The sequence below is a fragment of the Stegostoma tigrinum genome, chromosome 30 (genome assembly GCF_030684315.1).
Source record: "Stegostoma tigrinum isolate sSteTig4 chromosome 30, sSteTig4.hap1, whole genome shotgun sequence".
In the NCBI taxonomy this organism is placed as follows: Eukaryota; Metazoa; Chordata; class Chondrichthyes; order Orectolobiformes; family Stegostomatidae; genus Stegostoma; species Stegostoma tigrinum.
In genome coordinates, this window is record NC_081383.1 from 12781146 (window position 1) to 12805718 (window position 24573).

General features: G+C 40.1%; 1 protein-coding gene across 2 annotated transcripts in view; it reads left to right on the forward strand.

The window, feature by feature from the left end:
* Positions 1–16844: 16844 nt before the first annotated feature.
* Positions 16845–24573, forward strand: part of LOC125465755 (TLE family member 5) — a 117018-nt gene continuing 109289 nt past the window's right edge. Inside the window, exon 1 of one of the 2 annotated variants that reach the window (XM_048559544.2) lies at positions 16845–17395. In XM_048559544.2, the coding sequence (XP_048415501.1) occupies positions 17372–17395 (24 nt within the window). In that variant the 5' untranslated portion in view covers positions 16845–17371. The remainder of the gene's footprint in view (positions 17396–24573) is intronic. The other variant, XM_048559543.2, reaches the window with a different exon arrangement.

Here is a 24573-nt window from a genome sequence, read left to right on the forward strand (position 1 = left end):
TCACCCCATCCCCCTCTCTGATGAAGAGTCTGGGTCCAAAACGTCAGCTTTTGTGCTCCTGAGATGCTGCTTGGCCTGCTGTGTTCATCCAGCCTCACATTTTATTATCTTGGGTTCTCCAGCATCTGCAGTTCCCATTATCACTGTAAAAATTCACATTGTCTGGAGATAATGGATAAGTAAATGCATAGGAAAGGTTTGGAGGGGTATGGGCCAGGAGCAGACAGGTGAGACTAGTTTGGTTTGGGATTATGTTCAGCACGGACGGGTTGGATTGAAGAGTGTGTTTCCATGCTGTATGACTCCAGGCAATTTTCTCTCAATTATGTACCACTGTGCTGTCACCTCTGCTGGGTCTGTCTTGCCTGTGGAGCAGGAGGTACCAAGCATTGTAATGGTTGTCTCTGGGACATTGCAAGATATGATTCCATGGGTATGACTCTGTTGCTTGACTAATTTGTGGAACAGCTCTCGAATTTTGACATAAGTACCCAGCTGTTAAAAAGGAGAACAATGTCATTTCCGGTGCCTAGGTCAATGTTTGATGGTCCGTTGGATTCATTACCATTTATGAGACTTCTCAGTGGACCAGTCAATAATCATCTTAGATGGGAAATTCCAGATTTTATTAATTAAATTTAATTAAATCATGGGACTTGAATCTATGTCCCCAGCCTGGGCCTCTGGATTACCATTGCAGTGACATTACTACTCCACCAACAATTCCCTTGGAGCCACACTAACATTGCTTGAGATCAGTGAGCTCAGCACAGACAAAAATCAAACTCGAGACCTTCTGATCTGTCTGTCTCAGTGTCACAGTTCTGAAAAGGTAACAGCCATTTTACATGACCTTTTGTGTGATAGATTAACAGGAACTCATCTACCCCCAGTGCTGTTTCTGTAACGCTGATGTTATTGAAAGCTTTGACTCTTCCAAATCAATTGCAGACACTGAAAATTAAAAATTCTTCCTCTGTTTATGGTATAGTGCATTTATACTGTGCCATCTACATCGCACTGATAATTACAGGGTATTAGTCCACATTTAAAGCAGGTATAAAGGTCATTTCAGTAACCTGAGGGAAAATATTATAGCAGTACCAGTTTTAAAAAATTGCAGTAACTATTGATTTTATTGTACCCATGGGCCTTGTTAAAGCAGAAAGTAATACTGCACTGTCAGCTCGTCTTGAAAGTGAGCAAATGAGCGTGCCGGTCTTTGTACTGTAATGAGATTTTCTGGTGGCCTATTATCCTTTAAATAAAGAATAATGGATAGGTAGGATGGAGCTACAAGACAGGATCACAGTTGAGGGATTCAGGTGTTATAATAAACCATAACAGAGGAGCTCAGGCAGTTTATACTCAGCTGAGCCTTGCAAATGCATTCCCTGCTTAGTTCACTAATTTTTTTTTCAATCCTGTTCCTCATACAGAAGGCACAAAGTCATGCTGGAATACCATCTGACTCCACAGACATTCTCCAATACATTTCCCAAAGGTTCACTCTTCATGTGCCAACCTGAAAAGGGAGAGCTGGCAGATGGACATTTCACCTGAGCCAAATTCATTCTTCAGCTGATTTCCACTCATGTCTGCTTTTCAGTATTGAGCACCACTGAATCATGATCAGTTGTTGGAATCCAGTTTGGTTTTTGTTACATCTCTTTCCGAGTCCAGGAGATCTATGCCTCATGAATTTAATCCTCAGGGGGAGATCTCCAGGACAAATTGCTGGATTAGATGGATATGTGGATTGTGTAGCTCTATATAAAAATAGGCCCATACAGTGGCCAAACAACTCATTGCAATAAATCACACAAAACAATGATTATTCATCCCTCTGATGGTTCATGGAATCCAAGTGGGGCATTATCGTTGCTGTGTTTGTCTGTGTAGCGACAGTCACTGCTTCTGAAAGTAATAAATTGTTGAGCATTTTGATGATGCACTATGTGAATATAACTTTTTTTCTCTGAGCAGGTAACTCTATCAAGATTTGGAGGTTGAATTTGGTTTTAGCGGTGTTATATACCAGCACCTGAAGGGAACGTTTTAGTGTTCCATTGTAGAAATAATCAACATTTTCAATTTGGCATAATCCATCAGTACTTTCTGAATTTATTTGTTGAATAGAATTTCAAAGAATTTAAATATTTCTACTTCCTATGTAAAAGTATATATTATTACTCTCAAGTAATACTGTTGTTTCCACATTTATTGTTGTTTTTAATGAAATGAGTCAAAAAGACTTAATATAGAATAAAGAATCAAAGTAAAATACTGAGTAAGTGTTTCTGAAGAAGGGTCGAAATGTGAGCTTTCGTGATCCTCTTGCTGCTTGGCCTGCTGTGCTCCTCCAGGTCTATACCTTGTTATCTAAAATACTTAGTAATCTGTTTTAAAAACATTAAGTGCTGGAGAAAATCAGCATGTGTGAAGAACAGCCATATGCAACTTGAAATGGTAACTCTCTCCACAGATGCTGCCAAATCTGGTGAGTTCCTCTAGTCCTTTCTATTGAGGTGGGATACCAGATGAGAAGTAAGGTTTGAATAGGCTGAAGTTTTAGACACTGGAAAACTGAGTGGGGATGGAGGGTAACTTTACTGGTTGGAATCATTTGGGAGAGGCAGTGGGGAGGTTGGGAACATTCTCAAACAGACAGTGGGGAAGGTGGGAATGTTCATGGAGGGGCAGTGGGGAGCATAAAAAAGTGGCTAAGAAAAGACTGTCTATTAACGCAAAGGGAGAAGCTGGAATAACATAGTTTGGTCAACTGTGACAGAAGGCTGCAGAGACATTAGGGGACTGTGAGAATCATTGCATTCCAGTCACAAAAAAATGTTGTTCATGACATTGGCTAGTTCACTGCCTAAAACATGTAATCCAGCAAACTGCGTATGAACATCTGAAAGACAATGAAGTTTTAATGTTCACTGAGAGGCACCTAATCCATAGGCTGTAGAACATACAAGATGGCAAGGCAAAGAAATTGTTCTGAGAAAGGGTCACCAGACCTGAAATGTTAACTATGTTTTCATTGTCAGACCTGCTGAGCTTTTCCAGCAACTTTGTTTTTGTGCAAAGAAATTATTAAAATGTTTTCATTGACAGAACCAAATTATTCTGCTGTTGTTGCAAAGCCTGTACAAGAAATACCCTGAGTTTAAATGAACTTTGGGCAACTTTGCAGCCCAGTTAATTTCTCAACTTGAAAAATCAATGTAATCAATATGTAGCTATCTCTTCCATTTGATCTTTGTGCATGTACATAGACATAGAATTCTTTTGTCTGAGTGCTCACCGCTCGTGTGGCATTCACTTAAAATTGTCAAATAACATCTAACTGACCACACAATGTGCCTGTTAACAACAATTAGATCTAATTATCTCTAAAAGGACATGGTTTCACCTTAGGAACAGACTAATACATTACAGCTGAAATAGTGCAACGCTTCTGTCCCAACAAAACAAGCTTCCAATTTTCCATGAACCGTGCCACAGAAAAGGTAATAAACATCATGCAAAGGGTTAAGTCAATATTTCAGTTTGTGCCCTGGTAAGGCTCATAAACCACTTGAGTTTCTCTTGTGGTTTACAATGTCACAAAGAACTACTCAATTGAATTACTGCCTCATAACTCTGGAAGACATCTGATATCCTGTGTGTAACGGTCACTTACATTACCATATTAGATTATCCAACATCACAGGATCCTGTTGAAATCAACTCATTGAACAACATGGAACTGCACTGGAGACATCCACAAACATTGGCATTACACTATCATTAACAAAAGAGGTTGAAATTCAAGTAATTATAGATATTTTTAATCAACCAGTTCTGACACAAATCGGAGGCAGGTGGAACTTGAACCTTCTGCCCCAGAGGTAAATTATATGATAACTGTCAAACTAGTTTCAATAAAATTACTGAACAATGCATGCATTGCTAATAAACTGGATATATGTGAATGCATACAGCAAATCTTTATGGCATGGGCAATAATCTATATTGTCCACCACGATTCATCAAAGAGCATAATCATTTTGCTTTTGTCAAGAGATACTGTCCTTTCATCTTATGTACAGATCTTTCCCTTATTCTTCCAGTTTCCTTGAGTGAAAACATGGAAAATCCACTTTGAAACACATTTTTGGCAATTACTTTGTAACAAGAAAAGAACATTTGAATTTCAGTGCTTCTACTGTTTTTTCCCCTCCTCTTTGGCAGCCTGAGTGTGACTCAGAATTGACCTCACGAAGAATTGAACTGTTTTTGCGTAGGAGTAGAAGTTGTGCCTCTGACAGCATCTTCGCTGACCCATTGACCCAGGATATTAGTTTCCCCACTACTGCAATGCTCAACCTCATCTCCTCAGAACAATATGTGCACGCCAGTGACCATTCTCTGCAAATTGCTTCAGCTACAACAGTATGAAATAAAGAATAATCTGCAATTTCACAACATCACTACTGATAAATGTCACATCTAAAAACTGGCACCTCTGACACTACAAATCTGATACATCAGCTTAAATTACACCCTGGTGTTTCTGGACTGGGAGTTGAAACCACACCCTTCTAACTCAGAGACTCAATATGTCATACTAGAGCAAGAAAGTGTCCTCTATCTGCAGGATAACACACTTATCTACTGTCTGCCCTCTCAGCTGAAAACAAAAATTCCACGGCTCAATTCAAAGACGAGCAGAAGAGCCTTTGGACATGACCAGTATTTATTTCTCAATGTTTTTGATAAAGATGATTTGGCTAATATCTCACCTTGAGGACCACGGCAGCTGCGTCTCCTGAGCTATGTCAATGACCAGAGTTCAGTAACACCTTTTAGGATGTCCTAACAAGTGCAAGCTAAATGCAATTCCTTTTTAAAATAATGGCAAATGTTACAACAGCAAAGGGTAGGCACACAAATGGCATAAATTTCCACAAATGCTGGCCAACACAGATGAGTTTTAAGGAAATATATGCACAGTTGTAAGCCCTCAAAGAAAACACAGATTACCGATCTTGAGAGCGAAGATGAACAATTAGGAATCACAAGGATATTGTGGCACATGTCCTATGTGTCCTTATCCCTTGTACAGGATGCTATTAAATAAATGTTTTGTTTCAACTTAGCGGTCCATCTTTTTCTGAATCTAACACATTTTTTAAAATAACAATGCTAAACAACACAATCTGAATCAATGTATCTCATCACTAAACATAGATTGGTGACAACTTATCGACTATGGTCTAACTATCACATTGCATAAGACAAATCAGACATGTTTAACAATTCAAACACACTACGAACTATTTATCTCTATCAACATAAGGACCAATACATCTAGTCCGCAACTACTTCGGGTGCTGCACTATAAGATTTCTGTAAATGAGAAAAACAGACAGATTTACTCTGTACTTCAAATATTTTGTTGGTACAGGGAGTAACAGGAAGGATTATCATCAATATGAATGGGCCCAGGGTGCACTGAAAATAATGGATGAAACCACACTTGACTGACAAAGTCATTCTCCACCTTCAACAATTTGATGTTTTTCATAGAATCCCCACAGCGTGGGGGCAGGCCCTTTGGCCCAACAAGACGACACCAACCCTCAGAGCTTCCCTGAATAACCCACCTCATCTACACATCCCTGAATAGTATGGGCAATTTAGCATGTCCAATCCACCTAGCACATCTTTGGACTGTGGGAGGAAACCCACAAAGACACAGGAGAATGTGCAAACTCCACAGAGACAGTTCCCCAAGGGTGGAATTGAACCTGGGTCCTGAGCACTGCGAGGTAGCAGTGCTAACCACTGAGCCACTGTGCCACCCTAATTTGAATTTGATGTTAAGAGGATGTAATCTTACACCAGGCAATAATTAAACTTACAACAGTAAAGAAAACAGAATGGGTCAGGAGAAGAGTGAGGAAAAGTTAATAAAAATCAGGAAGAATAGAAACATTAATGAAATGGATGGATAGATGAAAGATGCATGGGTTAAAAGCACTGTAGGTGTCTCTTCAGCCAAAAAAACTCCAGCAGCTCAACAAAGCAGGTCACCACTATGTTCTCCAGAGCAATTAGGAATGGGTAATAAACATTGGCTCTGCTAGTGATGCCTGCATTTTGTGAACGAAGAACAAAAAAGTGTATGGTTGTGAATTTCAGTCAGAAAAAAAAACAAGGATTGAGACTGTACATTCAATAGAAACAAATTAGAGGATGCACATAAACCAAAGGAGCATATTCTGCTTGAGCTTTGATTGTGTCACCAAATCAATATCAGTATCTTGCCAGCAATAAGAATTTGGACAACAATACAGTGATGACCAGATCATCCATACTTGTGATGTTGATTATTGGCCAGGACACTAAGGAATTACTCTCTTTCTATTCTTCAAAATAGTGCCATGAGGTCTTTCACATTAGCCTGAACAGGCAGACTTCAGTTTAAGAACTCATCAATAAGATAGTATTTTAGGCAATGCAGCACTTGCTCAGTACTGCACAGGAATGTTGGCCTTGATTTTTTGTGCTGAAGCCCCTGGAATGGGCTAGGACACATAGCAGTTTACAAGTGTACTTAAATAATGCCTGATAAAAAAGGCAGCAGTGAGCATAAGATCAGAAATAGAAGCAGGAGTACACTATATCATTTCTCATACCTGCACCATCTGTCTGTATGATCATGGCTGATTTTCTGGCTCATTTCCACTTTCCTGTGTGCTCACTATATTCCTTGATTCCATTAATATGATTAACTTACCTGAAAGATTTGTTTGCCTACAATTGGAATCCTACGTACAGTTTATAGGAGAAAGGCATAAAGCAGTAAAGAGTATGGGGGATTCCTAGTTTACAAACTGACTTATGAACACTTGTAAATAGGAACATGGTTTCATACATAGATGTAAGTTTAAGGATGTGGCATAGGAACAATTCTTGTACTTATGTATGGCCATTTTATATTAACTTGCATTGTGTTCCAATTTATGTGCAAATCAATATGAGAGTCATCTCAAGAAAATTCCCAACCCAGAGACTGCCTGTATAGACTATAGGTTCACAAGAATGATGTCAGGGATGGAAAATTATAGTAATAATGAAAAGCTTGATACACCAGAACTAATCCTCCTGGAACAGTGAAGACTAAACATATATTTAAGAGAGGATTTTCAACAGTCAAAATTGTTGGAGTGAGAGGGGTACAACCATTTCTTCTTTTTGAAGAGTGAATGGAGAAGGATTATCAATCTGAAACTGCTAATGATACCGAGGAAAGATATTAGTAGAAATCTGGATTGTTGGGCACATTGTAATTTGTCATTGGTAGCAACAGAACCAAAGTGATTGCATTTTAAGCTTAAATTTGGTCACTATTGCAGCCACATGAAGATTAATGGCTACATGGACACAGCAGGACATATGTATTAGTTTTAGATTGAGTGCAAAATGGTAGTATTTTCCCAATGGACTGAATGGACCCTTTCTTTACTGCAAATGTCTAAGATTTCGTAAATTTAACCTCCGAATGAAATAATATACGTTGCATTATATGGTAAGACATGTATAAAACAGTTTTAATCACAAAAAATTTATTAAAGTTCGCCATCTGGCTCTCCCAGTGCTGGCAACAGCTGGACATGAACATGGTTCAGATCCCTCATTCTTTGTATTCACTTATAAAGTTTCTTTCCGGCCCTTTCCATCTCATAAACAGACTCTTTGACAAACTTAACAGGCAGTCAGCTGGAAGCAACTGGGTTGTTAGCCACACCACCCTGTTCTCACTCTGAAGAGAATTAGCACCATTGGAGGTATCAGAAGACTTATGTGTTATTTCAGAGTGCAATTTTCATCACAGGCTTGCACCCAAAGTTGTATCCAGGGTATTTGAAAATACAGTCCCATTTTTTTGAAGAAGCTTTTAAGTACCATTGTACATATGTATTTTTTTTTACTGCTATTTGTGACTTGCTTTCCAGCAGCATTATTGCTTCTAAGTCATTAGGTCAAGGCTTCAGCACATTGGCAGGAACATTAGTGTAGTGCTGGACAAGTGTACACTACTGCAGAGTCGAACTTTCAAATGAGATATTAAACTTGAGCCTCTCTGCTTGCTCAATGCAATATAAATATTGTAAGGAGGTATTTCAATTTTCTTGCTAATAATTATTCCTCACCAAATATCATTTAAAGAAATTTTTAATCATCATTGTGGGAAATCATTAAAGGCAACAACATTCATTGCCCATGATGACAAAGTGTGGAGCTGGATGAACACAGCAGGCGAAGCAGCATCTCAGGAGCACAAAAGCTGACGTTTGGGCCTAGACCCTTCATCAAAGAGGGTCTAGGTCCGAAATGTCAGCTTTTGTGCTCCTGAGATGCTGCTTGGCCTGCTGTGTTCATCCAGATTCACTCTTTGTCATCTTGGATTCTCCAGCATCTACAGTTCCCATTATCTCTGATCACAACATTCATTGCCCATTCCTAGTTGCCCTATGAATGTGGTGGTGGACCATTTTATGAACCAACTATTGTTCGCAAGGTGGAGGCTACTCCTAATGAGCATTAAACTAGGAGTATCAAGACACTGGCCAATTGATCATGAAGAAACTGTAATACGTGTTCACGTTGGAATGATTCTTGTTTTAAGAGGAACTTAGAAGTGGTGGAGCTCCATGCATCAATTGCTCTTGTGCTTCAAAATAGTCAAGATAATAGGTTTGGAAAGAACTCCTGAAGAAAGTTGGATGATTAGGTGATGTGGAGGCTTAGTGGCAATGTCACTGGCCTAGCAATCAAGGAGCCCAGGCTAATCTACTGGGGACAGGGGTTCAAACACCACCATGGCAGCTGCTGATAGGGTTCAAATGCAATTAATTTTGAAATAAATCTTGAATTGTCAACTAGTTTCAGTGTTGGTATAATAAGATTACTGTTAAAAATAAATACACAGCAGGTTCACTATTGCCATTAAGGAAGGCGTTCTTTTTAGAGGTGACTCTAGGCTGATTCTGAAATGTGTCAGTTTGACTGAGCCAAAGGCATAGTTCTTGTTTAACTTTTGCTTATTAATCTTTTATGCTCTTTGTTAAAAATGCATTGGCAGCTTGTTTTGAATATGTTTGGTGACTGAACTCCATGGGAATCAAATAGAAGAATAAAACTTATGGTCCAAGAAGCTAGGTCACACTCTGGGATGTGAATTGTCAAATATTATCATCAGCTTGGATCATAACAAATGTAAGTTATTTCTTTGTAAAGTCTGTACACAATTATAAGGCCCAACAGGCCACTCCATTCAGTGGCAATTAGAAATAGGCAAAAAAGCTGACTGTACCAGTGATACCCACATCCAGTAAAATGATAAAAATAAAAACAAAAATTGCTAGAGAAACTCAGTAGGTCTGTCAGTATCTAATAACATCTTTGGAGTAAAAGCAAAGTTAATATTTTTGAATCAGTGACCTTTCTTCCAAACTTCAGTTCTGAAGTAGGGTCACTGAATCTGAAATGTTAACTCTACTTTCTCTCCACAGATGCTGCTGGACCTGCTGAGTTTCTCCAGCAATTTCTGTCTTTGCTTCAGATTTGAAGCATCCACAGTTCTTTATTTTATTAAAGGATAAAAATAGTTGCACAGATTATTGGAATGCCAAATGGAGAAATGAGGCTGCTTGTACAACAGAACTTAAAGGGCAGGTTAACACACAGTGTAGAGCTGGAGGAACACAACAGGCCAGGCAGCATCGGAGGAGCAGGTAAGCTGACGTTTCAGGATCCTTCTTCAGAAAAAAGAAGGGTCAAGGGTCCTGACCCAAAACATCAGCTTTCCTGCTTCTCTGCTGCTACCTGGCCTGCTGTGTCCCTCCAGCTCCACACTATGTTATCTCTGACTCCAACATGGGTTCTTATTATCTCTTAGAGAACATGTTACTGTGATTTGGATGATGATCCAGGAAAATGATGGGCATCATCATATTTTAGATTGCACCTCATCTTCCACTTGTGGAGCAGATGGCTACATCATCCATACTCTTTGTGAGTTTGATTCAGCCAAGGGTATTGTTCTTGTTTACCTTTTGCAAAGTAATATCTATGTTCTTTGTTAAAAGTGTATTGTCAGCCTCTTGGGCCTCTTGTGAATAAGTTCAGTAACTGACCTCCATGTGAATTCAATAGAAAAATAAGATGTTATGGTCTATCCAGCCAGATGTCACTCTGAATTTGTCAAATATTATCATCATAATGGGACTGTGATAAATGCAAATTACTAATTTGCATAGATGCTACAAAATTGCAAGTTGTTATATCTCGCTGGCAGCCAGTATTGCTCTCTATACAATGGATGCTGTTCAATACAGTTGGGCAACCTACACTAAGACAGAGATTAGGAAATGACCACCAAGAGAAATGAACCCAGTTCCATTCCAGTACAGTATACTGCAGTGCTGTTAATCATTGTGTGTTTTACTGCAGTTGCACTATATTGCCTGTACAATACTATAAATTGGCTCATTTTTATGAGAGTGAGCTGCCTTATGGATTCATATTTGACCACTTTTCCCATTGTTGTGCCACTCGGACACATACATTGGTTTAATTTTCACAAGATAAGAACAAATGGGAAACCTGTGGAAGTAGGAAACCAGCAACTAATCTCATCCCCAGGAATTGAGGTTTTTCCCTCAAAACCACGTATGATTAAATCTGATTCAAGTCAGAGCAGTGTCGTGGTGGTGCTCAATTACCCCAGGTTAGTGAAGGAGCAAAAATTATCCAAAGTTCCAATTCCTCACAATCGATCAGCAACTTCTGCCAGTCCTAAAATGTGACCAAGATACAAGAAGAATAAGACAGAAAATAACAACACTTAAAGTTTCAATATCTTGCTTTTTTTCATACTTCAAAAAATATACTTGCACAATTCCAATATAGGAACTAAATTCACCTTCTATTTATTATTAGGAAGAAACAGTTACACATTCACAAATGGTAGGAACCAAGAAAGACTAAGTCAAGGTTAACTGATATCCAGTGTAAGGTTTTAAATATCTGTTATTGTCACACAGAATTAAGGCATGGAGGACATTCTGCGCCATTGGATTCCTGGAAAATAGACAATATGATGTTATTACTTTCAAGACAGCAAGAAAGTAGCGAACAGGAAGCGGAGGATAAAATTACCCATTTGGAGCAGGTGACGGGAGAGAAAGAGAGAGACTGAAAGTTACTCATTCTACATCTATCTGTATTTTGCTTTTCTTCCTCTGAGCTGTAGAGTGCAACAAATTGTTGATTTTTTTCCCTCAATAATTAATACTGCCAGAGGTGGCTGAGATAGTCATTGAATATCATCTTCTCTCATTAGGAGGTACCTCATGACTTGAAATCATGTGGTACGGTGAGACTTCATGAGGAATATTAACTGAACGGACACTATTAATCCTCTTCCTGACATTCAGTATTTTTTATGCTGCATATGAAACAAAACTACTTTTGTTACTGCTCTGAATGTTGCCACTTGAGAATTGTGATGTGGGCCTTCACAAGACAGCCACATGATGCCCATTATATCGTAGTCAATTGGCACATCGTGATACAGGACCATTGGTAATAAAAATAAAGGAAGGAATACTTGCATTTATATCATGCCTTTCATGAGCTTGGGTCATCCATAAGCCCTTTCCAGCTAACTAAGTAGCATTGTTTTCTAAGGTGCTGTCATGTTGTCACGAAGGGAGAAATGGCGGGTCTGCCGATGTAATTGAATCCTCATTTTGAGATCACACATTCTGTTCTGGTTTTTCTACATTTCCATTGTAAATTCCTATGTCTGTATTTGTAGTGGAAACAGTCCATCCAAACTTGTCACAATGCAATAGCACCCTCCTGTCATTGATGACATTGCAAGATTCCCACTAAAACTGGCCTCACGCAGTGGAACTTTGATAAATACCTCAGAAAGTTCATATCAGTCCACTGGGTTGTCACTTCTTCTCTTTGTCTTGAACTGAAATGGTGAGGAACATCCCTGCATTAATTTCATTTTGGGAGCTCATCTGCCCAGAAACATTTGCTCATGTTGTTGTTTGAAAACCTGACAATGGCAGTGATATCCTGGCTGAGTTCCTTTCTTGCATCCGCCAAGAATCCTGAACTTTTCCAAGCTGAGCTGCTCAGAATCTAAATTGCATCAAATTCCTCCCACCCATCATGCTTGTGTTTGATGACCTGCATTGGTTCCCGGCCTGCCAATGTCTCAACTTTAAAATTCTCATCCTTATTTTGAAATCCTTCCGTGACCTCTACCCCTCCCTATCACCATACCATCTCATCCTCCAGTTTCGACAACTCCAAATTTCCTCTGGACATGATTGATGACCATGCCAAGAGCTAATAGCACTCCTTAACAACTCTACCTATCCTTCTGTCCTCTTTTGAAATATTTCATAAAACCTACTTCTTTAACCATGTCTTTTGTCATCAGACCTCATATCATCTTTTGTGGATAGTGTCGATTTTTTTTGTTAAGACCTCTGTGAGCTGCTAAGAGATATTCTACAATGCTAAGGATATACAAATTTCCAGCAGTGGGGAAATTATTGGAAAAAATTCTAAGGGACAGGATTAATCAATATTTGGAATGGCAGCAATTGATCAAGGATCATCTGCATGGATTTTTTGAAAGGAGATCCTGCCTGACTAATTTCTGTGATAGGAGGAACTGCCGATGCTGGAGAATCTGATATAACAAGGTGTAGACTTGGATGAACACAGCAGGCCAAGCAGCATCAGAGGAGCAGGAAAACTGACATTTTGGGTCTAGGCCCTTCTTCGGAATCTGCATTTCTGAAGAAGGGTCTAGACCCAAAACGCCAGCTTTCCTGCTCCTCTGATGCTGCTTGGCCTGCTGTGTTCGTCCAGTTCTACACCTTGTTATATTATATATGACTAATTTCTGTGACTTTTTTTCATAAGGTGACTAAAAACATCGATGGGGTAGTGCAGTGGATGTGCTTTTGATTCACTTCAGTAAGATGTTTAAAAAGGTCCCACATGGAAGGTGGTGTAGAATATCCGATGGGATCCGAGACAAGTTGGCAAACTAGATTCAAAACTGGTTTGCAAATAAGAAGCAAAGGGTGATGGAGGGTTGTTTGTGTGCTTGGAGGTCTGTGACCAGAGGTGTACCACAGGGATCAGTGCTATGACTCTTGCTGTTCGTTAAGTATGTTAATGACTTGGATGTGAATGAAGGTATAATTTGTACGTTTGCAGTTCATATGAAAATTGGTGGTGTTGCTGGTAGCGAGGAGGATGGTCTCAGGCTACAGTCTGCTATTGATCAGCTGATAAGTTGCGTAGGACGAAGGCGATGGAATTTAATCCTAATAAGTGTGAGGTGGTGCTTTTTGTAAGGTCTAATAAAGGAAGGATTTAAACAATGAATCGTAGGTCTCCAGTGATACTCAGGTACAAAGGTACCTTGGTGTACAAGCTCATAAATCCCGAGGGTATCAGTACATGTAGATAGCGTGGTAAAGAAGGCATTCAGGATGCTTGTCTTTATTAGCTATAGCTTAGAATATAACAGCAAGGAAGTATTGATACAGCTTTATAAAACATTGGTTAGGCCACATATGGAACATTGTGCACAGATATGGTTGCTATACTATTGGAAGGACATGGTTGCACTGAAGAAGATGCAAAGGAGATTCACCGAGATGTTGCCTGGAACAGAGAGATTCAGTAAGACTAAAAAGGCTTTTGTTTTCCTTGCAGCAGAGGAGGCTGAGGCAGGAGGATCTGATTGAAGTATAAAAAATTATGAAAGGCATAGACGGAGTGGATCATGAAAATCTTTTCCCCATAGCAAACACGTCTAAGACCAGAGGGCATAAGTTTAAGGTGAGGAGTATGAGGCATAGAGGGGATTTGAGGAAATATTTTTTAACCTAAACGGTGATAGAAATATGGAACATGCTGCCTGGCAGGGTGGTGGAGGCAGATAGACCACACATTTAAGACATATCTTAAAATGTCAAAGTACAGAAGACAGAGTATGGATCAAGTGAAGTAAATGAGGTTACTGCAGTTTGGCGTTTCTATGCTGTATAATTTTAAAACTATCTGACTTTAAATGCAAGATGCTGTTCTTGTTTGAAGGAAATCTACTTTGCTGGCAAAGGTCATGTGGAGAAACAGCATTTGGACACTGCAGAAGCAAGAAAACAGGTATCACTGTAGTCTCCATAGCAGAAAGAAAGGCCAGAATATTTTTAATGGAGAAGAGAGGTTGGAGATTCTGCAATATCCTAGTTGATTTTCCTCACACTTATAATGAACGTTCATTTCAACATAATGAGAATGTAGTAAGAATGTCGTGAATTTCAAAATATGTAACTCATGTCCCTTAGCCCTAACTGTGGTTGACATCACACCTCAACCTGAAGCATTCTGGACATTGATATCTTCCATGGTACCTATCACCAACAAAATGAACACCAAAAAACAAATCAAAATTTTCAGTCTTCTTTTTTGCGTCTACAACTGTTCTTTCTGATTAAGTAAGAGTCGGGGCCATTTGTATCCCCTTGGTTTCCAAAAGAAAGTCTCCCCAATCCAATGCCATAAAAATAAAGAAATACACTACAGTAACATAAAGTAACATTAATCATGGTGCAGGAAAAAAAAATCAATCCTTTGGCAAAAATGTAGGCATTCTGATTAGTCTAAACTTTTGATTCATCTTTCCACTTGGTATCTACAATAACCAAATCATGACATTGTACGCCTTTATACAGCAGTCCACTATACCAGCAGCTGTTGGATATAACTGCATCCAAGCATGAAAGGCATCAGTTTAATAAAGTGAGATATATTGGAGTGATTACAAGTCAGTAATCTCATTTCAGGTTCACTGTTATAAACTCAATGAGCTTTGCTCTCACTTATGAGATGAGGTCATATTTCTAGCTTTGTACAGAAAGACGAGATGTATAAAGCCACTGACAACTTTGGGATGTCTGCCAGTGCTAGACAACCAATGAAATACTTCATATACGAAATGCAGCGAACAATTTGCAAACTGGAGGATCTCACAAAGAACAATGAAATATGACTGAAAATATTGGTTGAGGAATTAATATTTGATAAGACCCACTTGACGGCTCTTTTTTACATCTGTCTTGAAGAGCAAGATGCTTCAACATTGCATCTGAAAGACAGAAATCTGGTAGTGCCACACCCTCCCTCAATACTGCATTGAAGTATCAGCCTGAATCACGTTTCTTGTTCCAGGACGGTGGGACATTGGGGTGTGCGGGAAGCTGAAATATTGAGAATTAACTTGGAGGGCACAAAGTTTGAATTATCAAAACAAACATTTTAAAGGCAATTTTTTTTGTCTTTTCCCTGTATCCACCTTGGAAGAGGTGCAGTGAAGATTTATGTGAATAATAGCAGTCATTTAATAATAACAATAATTTAATAATAGCAGATCAATTTGTGAATTGCAAAGCCTTGATTTCTGTTTTAATGACTTTGGAAAGTTGAGGGGTGAGTGAACTGAGGTATTTCAAACAATGAGATTCACTGATAGCAGCAAATTACTACAAGAATCCAGAATCTGCTGAAAACAAAAAAAAACTAGAGACCACAGCAGGTCAAGCAGCATCCATCACGTCAACTCAAAATGTTAACTTGCTTTCTCTCCATGGATGCTGCCTGACCTGCTGTGATCTCCAGTATATTTTTATTTCCAGTTCCAAAGATGTACTAGGTTGGATACATAGAATGAGACATATTGGAATGAAATCAGGAAACACAGTTTCACAAAAATAACATCTACTTGTCTGTCCCCAAAAGACTGCTGGGGGTCAAATGAAATGATCAAAGTTGAGATCAAAGGATTTGTTTTTAAAAATGAGGTCAGGGATTTGGAGCCAAGTTAGGTTAGTTTAGTGAGTTGCATGTTGAAGCAAGCTCTAGAGACTGAATAGCCTACTCCTGTTCCTATGTAAACTGCCTTTGCTTTGATGAGGACTTATCTCGCTTTGCACTCATTGCTGACCTATATAATTAACTCGTGCCTAATTTAATTCTGTTCGGTATTCTTTGCACCTTTCATCTTCTGTCTAAGCCACTCCCCCATCCACTCCGTCGCCTCCCTCTGCCTTCCGTGAATGGAGCTCTCGTTTCCTCCCACGCGAGAGACAGCTCGGGGACAGTATGAGGCCAATTTGAAACCTGTTAAACAAACTGAGATATCCCTCCCCCACATTAGCATGTGTTGACACCGTCTGTCCTGACAATGTGGCCTTGGCGAAGTAAAATCTTGCAAACATGATGGGTGGGATCACCGACAGAAAAATAAGCCGCCCCTGATTGTCTCCGTTTTGCTGTAGGACTCTTATGATTGATGTGTTCTTAAACCCGCTAGATTTCTAACCTACCTCTGTGTGTTATCCGCTATTTTTGCATATATTCTGGCAATGCTGAATTTTGCATCTATATACAATCGCGCAAATATATATTTTAAAAAGTCAACGTACCCTCTATCATTTATAAAACAAGACTTACATATTGATATGACATTTGCAAATGAGTTGAAAGAAGAAAAACATAAATCTTTGCAGGAGGTGGATTAAAATGGGGAGTTTCAAAAAGAATATGTGCTTTTTTTTAAAAAAAAGAAAATGTAAGGGGGAAAATGATTAAAAATGGCCCTGAGTAGCTGCCCCACTTCCGCATCACATGGCGAATGTCTCATTCATTACGCCCTATGGGGGCAGGCGTTCCTACGTTACATTCTAGCCTTCGGTCAATTTGTTACAGTGTCGCCCCGCTGTTGCGTTCGGCAGCATTTGTATCCCAACAGAGGAGGACGGAGGGGGAGAAAACAGGACGCAACAAAGATAATCTAACCATCCACAGCACCCCCCCCCCCGAAAGAATACAAAAGTCAGGGAGAGGGAAGAGAAGGGGTGTGAGAGGAAAAAAAAACAAAGGAAGGGGGATTAAGCAAGGATACACACTGAGCAATGCACCGAGATGTCTCAGCGCTAAACACAGCGACTCCCATCATCGCCGCCTTTTGAAAAAAAGAAACCGACGGTGTACAATGTATCGTGACTGCATTATGAAAGATACAAAATAAATCCCAGACGCAACCAAAATCCGTGTGGAAAGTGTCGGCGGAAACGGCTCATCTGGCTTTGTTTTACTCTCCGTCCGTACGCAGGATTTTTTTTGTTTGTTGTTGCATTTCAAGGGAGACTTGTTTGTTTCATTTCAAAAGAAATTGGGGAAAACCTACGTTCGCGAGAGAGAGGGGGCGATGTATCCACAAGCCAGGCAATCGGTAAGTGACTACTTGTGTCCGGAGCGCACGTTTCAATTTCAGCGAGTTAATCTCACTGTATTACCCCCTACCACCACCCCCCCAACCCCGAAACCGAAAATGCTGAAGTAAAACTGACCCCGACTCTGAATCCTGCCGGAGTATTCCTCGCTGCAGGTTCCCCGTGCCTTTTTAAGCTGTAGTTATCATTGCCTAGGTGTGTGTCTTTTTAAAAAAAAATCAAGTATTGACATCCGCTGATTTACTATTTGATTCAATTGAGGTTTAGCTGAAAACGTTTTAGTTTACTTCGGTCCTTGATCATTTTTAAAAAATCGATATAATTTAAGCTGCAAGGTTCTTTATGTAATTTTGAAAGGGAAATTTGCACGTACCTTGTTTGTATAACGCCCTGGAACTAGCTTTGGCATCTTTTGTTTCTGATTTGCCGTTGCCACTATATTTTACTCTGTTCGTGGGCCTCGGCAACGTATTGCATTAACCGTTTTTTTTCTCGCATACTTAAAAGCAAAGTATATTGGCTATTTGTTTGCAAATACCATTTTCAATTTGCGGAATTAACAATGGAGGTGGGATTGTGTACACAACGTTGTCATTTTTTTGATACGCATAAGTTGTTTTTTTGCTGAGGCCACCAGGATTTCCAGGTTAACCATGAGTTGTGTTACTCTTAGAAATGACCTTTAACCTATTTTTAGATCACATCCAGTTTCCATTTTGTGTTTGCAACATTTTACAGACTTCAGTTACAACTTTTTCCCCCCAACTGATCGGGGAACACCGGACCAGAATGGTTGCTCCGTGCAATCTCTATTTGGTGATCTTTCTTAGTTCGCCTCTTCTTTTCCCTGTGCCCCTGAGTATTACAAGTGACAATGAAATTGAGTGGAAGGACAATTTTAAAAAAAACTGTAAATATAGGCACAATACTTAATCCATCTAATTATTTCCTCTCCTCCACTTTTGGAAGTGCTGATCTACTATGTTGGGGCATCAGCCGACAAGTCTCTACCTGATCTTTTGCTCACAGCCATCTCTCTGTGCCATTGGGGATATTCAATCTGGACGCTGTTTTTGGCCTGACTGTATTTACCAGCCCAGGGATATGGAATGATCTGGCAGTGGAGGCTCAGTCAGTAGTTTACCTCTAATGGGTGATGGTCGTGGCACCATTCTGTGATGAAAGATTGAGATCCACGGAGGGCAACAGGTTCACACACTCGGCTGCTGGAGGGGCCTGTCATTATGAGGACCAGAAGGGGGGTTGCTCCCTTTGCCATAAGCCTGATACATATGCTGTTACCTTTGAACTGATTAGAGGTATCTCACCTGTACAATTCCTCCTTTATCATTGCTAGTCATGATTCAGTCACCAGGAGGTGTTACTGGGCTGATTTCTCCTTTCTGCCACCTTTGGGACATGGTGGGGTGGGGGGGGGGTGGTAAAATAAAGTGCTTCTCCATCACCTGACGGTACTGCTGCATGCTGCTTTGTAATTCCATGAGTGGCAATGTGTTCCCTAATTGGTGTATAATGGAGTGCTTACCTGAACGATGAATGTCATCAAGAGTAGCCCCATCAAGCATAGGGTTCAGGAGCCGTGTCTTTGTTAGATCCATTCATAAGAAGTATTGACACCTGCCTTTTCAATGGGAGCCCTTCGAAATGGGGACCTTGGCAGTGTGTAGTTCCAGCTTTGGGGATAGAGATGCTCTGAGCCAGTTGCAGAGTCAGATCACTGAGCCAGCCTGGTTGACCTGAGGTCAACATTTGACCACCTGCTGATAAGTCCTGCCTGAGAAAGCAAGGTGCAGATTTCGGGGATCTAGTCTTGCTTGTTCTCCAGGGGTCTGGGTGTGGAAAGGGAAGAAGATGTTTCCACCAGCCATTGGGTTAGTTCCTTGCTACTTTGCTGTTCCATGGGTGCAAGGTTCAAGTGGGATCATGACCGTGTATGTCAGCAGTCTATTCAACCGTAGATGATATTGCAGTCAAGCCTGATCCTAGCCTCAGCCAGTGTGACCCACATGCAGGGGTCATTAACTTGCAATTGAGAATGGGATCCCTAGCTAATTCCCATCTTCCAGGGGCACTGAGGCCAATTAGCACCCTTATTACCATCTGGGCTGAGATCAGATAATTCACTGCAGACTGAGAAACAAAACAGCAATCTTCCAGGAAGGGTCTGGAAGAAATTTACCAGAGCAATTTAAAATCAGCACGGTTTACATTGTCTGTTGTGTGATGCCAGATAATGTGACGAGGAAGGTTTTTGGAACCCCATTGATATCTGTTCATTCCACCCAACTATGGCAACACACATACACGCAACTCTTCTCAGTTGCTATTATACAATTTGCAGATGCATCACATGGAATTGATGCCAAGTTATCACTCTAGCAGCTTTGAAAATGCCACTGCAGTGGTGGTCAGAGTTGAGTGGAAGATTTCCATCAGGCTGGTTGCTCATTTTGTTTTTGTCTCTTTCGACGTGAGAAGGAAAATGCTGCATGTGTCAAGCTGTTAATGTAAAGATATAATGAGCTGTAGTGACTGGAATAGTCTCCCGATCAATAAGTATGCTTCTCGAATGGCTTTTAACAGTACTTTTCACTGCAGCATGCACTGTGAAGCAGTGCATATTTTAGAGGCAGAGATTGGTTGTAGAGGGGTATAAAACATTTTGGTTGCCCTTGTGGGGCTTGGTGGTAAAAATCAAATTGTATGCCCATGAATTACGTGAAGTCATGTTTTTGAGAGTTTGGGAGAGAACTGTTTTTACTTTTCCAAAACAGGTGCTGTTTACTTACTATAAGCAAATTCTCTGGCTTTGAGGCAAATAAATAACGCATTGGATTTTATCAGTGACTTGAGTTACTTTGATCTCAGAGCTGCAGCAGTCCCAGGAAAGCTGGAATCTTTTAGTGCTCCAGGTTTTGGGAGAGAAAAGGAAAAATTGACCAGAGGATTGTGGATCTTTACCCATTGATTCTACAGGAATACACATTAGGTGAGGACACTGGAGGCAAGTTTTTGGATGTCCTCTGTTTGGGCACTCGAGCTATTGCTGTCAGAGGATCAGAAAAATATTGGGGTTCAAGGCACAAAGTGGAAATGCCAGCTTTGTTTTGTGCGTAAGATGCTATTTTCCTGAGATTTTTTGATGTTAGGGTCATGTTGAAGCCCAATTTGTGCCCATATTCTACAAAATGAGATGGATTTTTTCCCTTTTGCTGTCTGATATCATCCTATGACCATTCAGCTTTCAAAGCGCCCTGTGGATGGTTTATGGCTTAAGCAACCATTTAGTTGTTCACCTGTCTGTTAGTTGAGAACCTAAGTTGCAGCCTTTGTATACAAATGTGCAGGTGGAGCTGTCGGATCTGATTTTATGTGGAGTTGGCTGGAAGGTGTCACTTATCTGTTGACATGTTGCAGCGAGGCAGGTGTGACAAGCTGGCTATTCATTTTCACTCGACCCTGAGCATCGTGAATTGTAGTGTTGTGTTCTGAAACATCCTTGTGTTTTTATGTTGCAGCTCCCCATTCCAAAATAAGATAGAATAACAGACTTAGCACCACACCCTCATCGGCCCCACCTGATTGTGAGTGTTTTATAATCTCCCCTGCTGTAACTGAATATTTTGTATATGTGTGTGTGTGTGTGTGTGGGCAGAAGGTTTTACACGAGCCCGCAGAATTCAGTGCTGAGGAACAGAAACTGCATATTTTGAGTATGCAGCAAGAGTAGCAATCACTTCTGGATTGCATATAATGCAGTTCTATAATGTGAAGCTTTGGATTAATAATATGGTTCAGCTTCTGTCTTGAAGTGCTCTGTGACTCCATGTGGGCTTGTTTGGTTTTTCTTAGTATCCAATAATAAAATATCACTGCCATTTAAAATTATGCTTTAAGGTGAATCTTTGTGTTTTTGAATTGAATTGGTTTGATCTCCCCTGTACGCTGTTTGTCCAGTTTGAGTTCCATTTATGCTGCCACTTCATTTCAGTATGGTTCCTTGGCATCGATCAAATGTCAATAAAATGAAAGGTTTAAATCTCTAATAACAAAGTGTGAAGCTGGATGAACATGGCAGGCCGAGCAGCATCTTAGGACCACAAAAGCCGACGTTTCGGGCCTAGACTCTTCATCAGAGAGGGTTAAATCTCTTGCTGGTTTTTGCATTCCAGAGTGATTTTGATGGAGCTTCTTTGTCCCAGGTACAGGTCATCTAGTCAGCACATCTGCACGTAAAGATGGACTTAGTGCCAGCCTGTTCAGAGCTGTGCATCCAACTACAACTCATAGCTAGGCAGTATGGGCTTCCATCCAATATGGTTCCCGCAAGTGCCAACATAGAAACAAAGAAATGCTGCAGGTTTTGGCCAGCGTGGCATTGCACTGATCAAATGAACAAGATGGATATGGACTGAAACTGCTCTGGGACGATCTCCCCTGAGGCTGTGACTGGAGCATTACAACTGACCATCTATGACCTTGGACAGAGACTAAGATGCTTGGGATAGTTCTTATTTTTGATTGCTGTCTGCTGACCTCCTGGAAAGCAACTATATTAAGCTCAGCTGCAACCTCACCTATCATGAATGAAGATCTTTGGTTCGAGCAAGACAAATGGTAAACTGATGCGTATTCGTTTGTAAACCAGTGTAGCCTCGTGGCATGATTTGAGGACGTAATATGGCAGGGAGCCAACTGCAGTAGGTCTGGATTGAATGATCAGAACTTGCCAGAGAAGCAATAAGATACAAGCAAATTCTTCCAATGGTGGAAACTTGAAATGCAACCAGAACGTCTTGGAGAAGCATCTGTGGAGAAAGAGAGAAACTGAGAATGTGACTCCCTGAAGAACGAATTTTGACTTGATGTCGGTTCTGTTCCCTTCTCCACTTCTTATCTGAGCTTTTCCAGTAGTTTGTTCGTAGTAGCACAGAAGCATATTGCATCCAATGTATGCCTTTGTTTAGTCTGTCCAGACATCACCACTAGATCAAAAATAACACTCTTCGATTGCTGGACATCCTATGTCGGCCCAAAAGTGGGCAGAACAAATTGATTGGCAGAGCCCTCCACAGTTGCTTGCGATACTGCCATGATATTAGTAAACAACTGTCTGAAAATCCCTGGCATATTATTCTTCCTATCTGAATACTGGAAAGGTGGAGGTCTGCACTTGTTTTGAAGGCAGGTTAACTTTAGCTGAGATATAAAGTGGCCTATAGTGTGAGCACCCTGATCCTTTAGCCTGACCATTTTTCTGTTATACCTATTGAGCCATGGTGACTTTTGTTTGTGAAGTACCGAGGTAGTTTATTTTTTAATTATAGTTCAGGCATCTAGAAGATGCTTCTGTTAATGTTGTTTGGTAAATGTCAGAGCATGTTCTGCAGATGTGTGCTGTTGTTGCAGATACTTTGTGACATAAATGAGATGGTGACTTTGAAACTTCAAAGTATGAAACAACTTGCAAAATTTTGACATTTACGTTCTTTTGCATTATTCACCTGTTTGATAAATCCTGGTGATCATTTTGCCTTGTCAGTATTAAAGGGTCAAATCAATATGGGACAATATTATGCGAGAGAACTTATGGTAGCTCTTACTTCAATTTACCAAGAGCGTCAAAAGCTATTTGCAAGGGGTTAGATGGAAGTGTATTTGCATGGTAATTAAATGTAGTGCTTATGTTGGAAAATATTGTAATATCAGTGTTTGCGTATGCGCTTGTAGGAAGAAAGAATGGGACCCAAAGTAGGCCATTTGGCTGCTCAAGCCTACACCATAATTCAGTCGGATCATGCATGTTTCCAACATACCTGTTACCCCCTTTCCTGCCCTTTTCCCCATAATCCTTGATTCCCCTACTGATTTAAGAATCTATCTTAGTCTTAAATATACATGACTGCTTTTGTTAGTCATTTGCTTTGAAAAGCCTGATGGGATACTGAATTTGGATTACCAGACTTTGTTTTGAGTTTTCACGTGTAATAACGCAAACGCATCAGGCTATTTTACAGCACAGATTTGGGGTGAATATCAGGTGACCATGGGAAGTATGATTTGCATCAAAGCCTGATCTCCTCTTATCCATGACCAGGCCTGTGGTTGATATCAAGCTTTATTTGGGTAGCAATTGACAGCAGAAACACTATTTTTGTTTCTTCCCCTTAATGTGGAGGCACTGACTGTTTCATCCATATTGCACTCCCACTTCCATTTTGCCTATGTCTGCTAATTCAACACCAGTTGGAATTCACATTTGTAATGTGTGTTAACTGTATGTTGTGATTTCCACCAGAGTCACAACTAAAAGAAAGCTCTGCTGTTGTTCTGTTTTGTCTTAAAATAGCCAATGATTTTGAACAAAAATCAATGGTACCTCGGGAGTTACAGTGACTGTTTAGTTTCAGTAGCAATGGTGACTAAGATGCTCAAAATGAGAGGTACTGAAGTTTTTCAATGGTTGCACTTGTTAAATTGGTCACTTGCTATGCTGTAGTTTAATCTCTCCTCTATGGTTTGGATTTGAATCCAGCTCTCTAAGCAACTAGAAGTCTCCAAGCTGTGGTGACTATCCTAAACGAGACGACTTGAACAAAGTTTTTGGTGCAGATCCCAGAGGATTGCCTTGAGCATCTGCTGGAACATTGCTTTTCAGACAAAGCCATTATTGATTCCATCTGTAGCTTGTGCTATTTAAGATTTGGGTCAGGGGAGTGGGGAAAGAGAAAGAAAGTACTATGTTAGAGACAGTTGCATTCAAATTGACTAGTGCCTTGTCTGCACAATGTTTTGTGAGAAGTTTCATGTGATGAATTCATGGTATCATATTGGCAAATATGACAGCCTGTTTGGACATGAAAATTTTACAATTGGCGATATTTTAGGCAGATGTTTTTGGGGAAATATCAGTGCTTCTAAAATTCTTAAAAACCTGGATATGATTTGATGCAGCGTGGGATAATGTTGAAGTTGTCCTTGCTGTTTCCACAAAGTGCCAAATTACTGTGGGTGCAATGGACATGTCTGGCCAACAGGAGGATACCTTTTTTGAGTGAAAGTCAGCATCGCACGCTTTCAATGTCTGCATAAACTGCTGTAGTTGCACTGGACATAATAAGTATTTACACTAACGTTATGCCTATGATTTGATCAA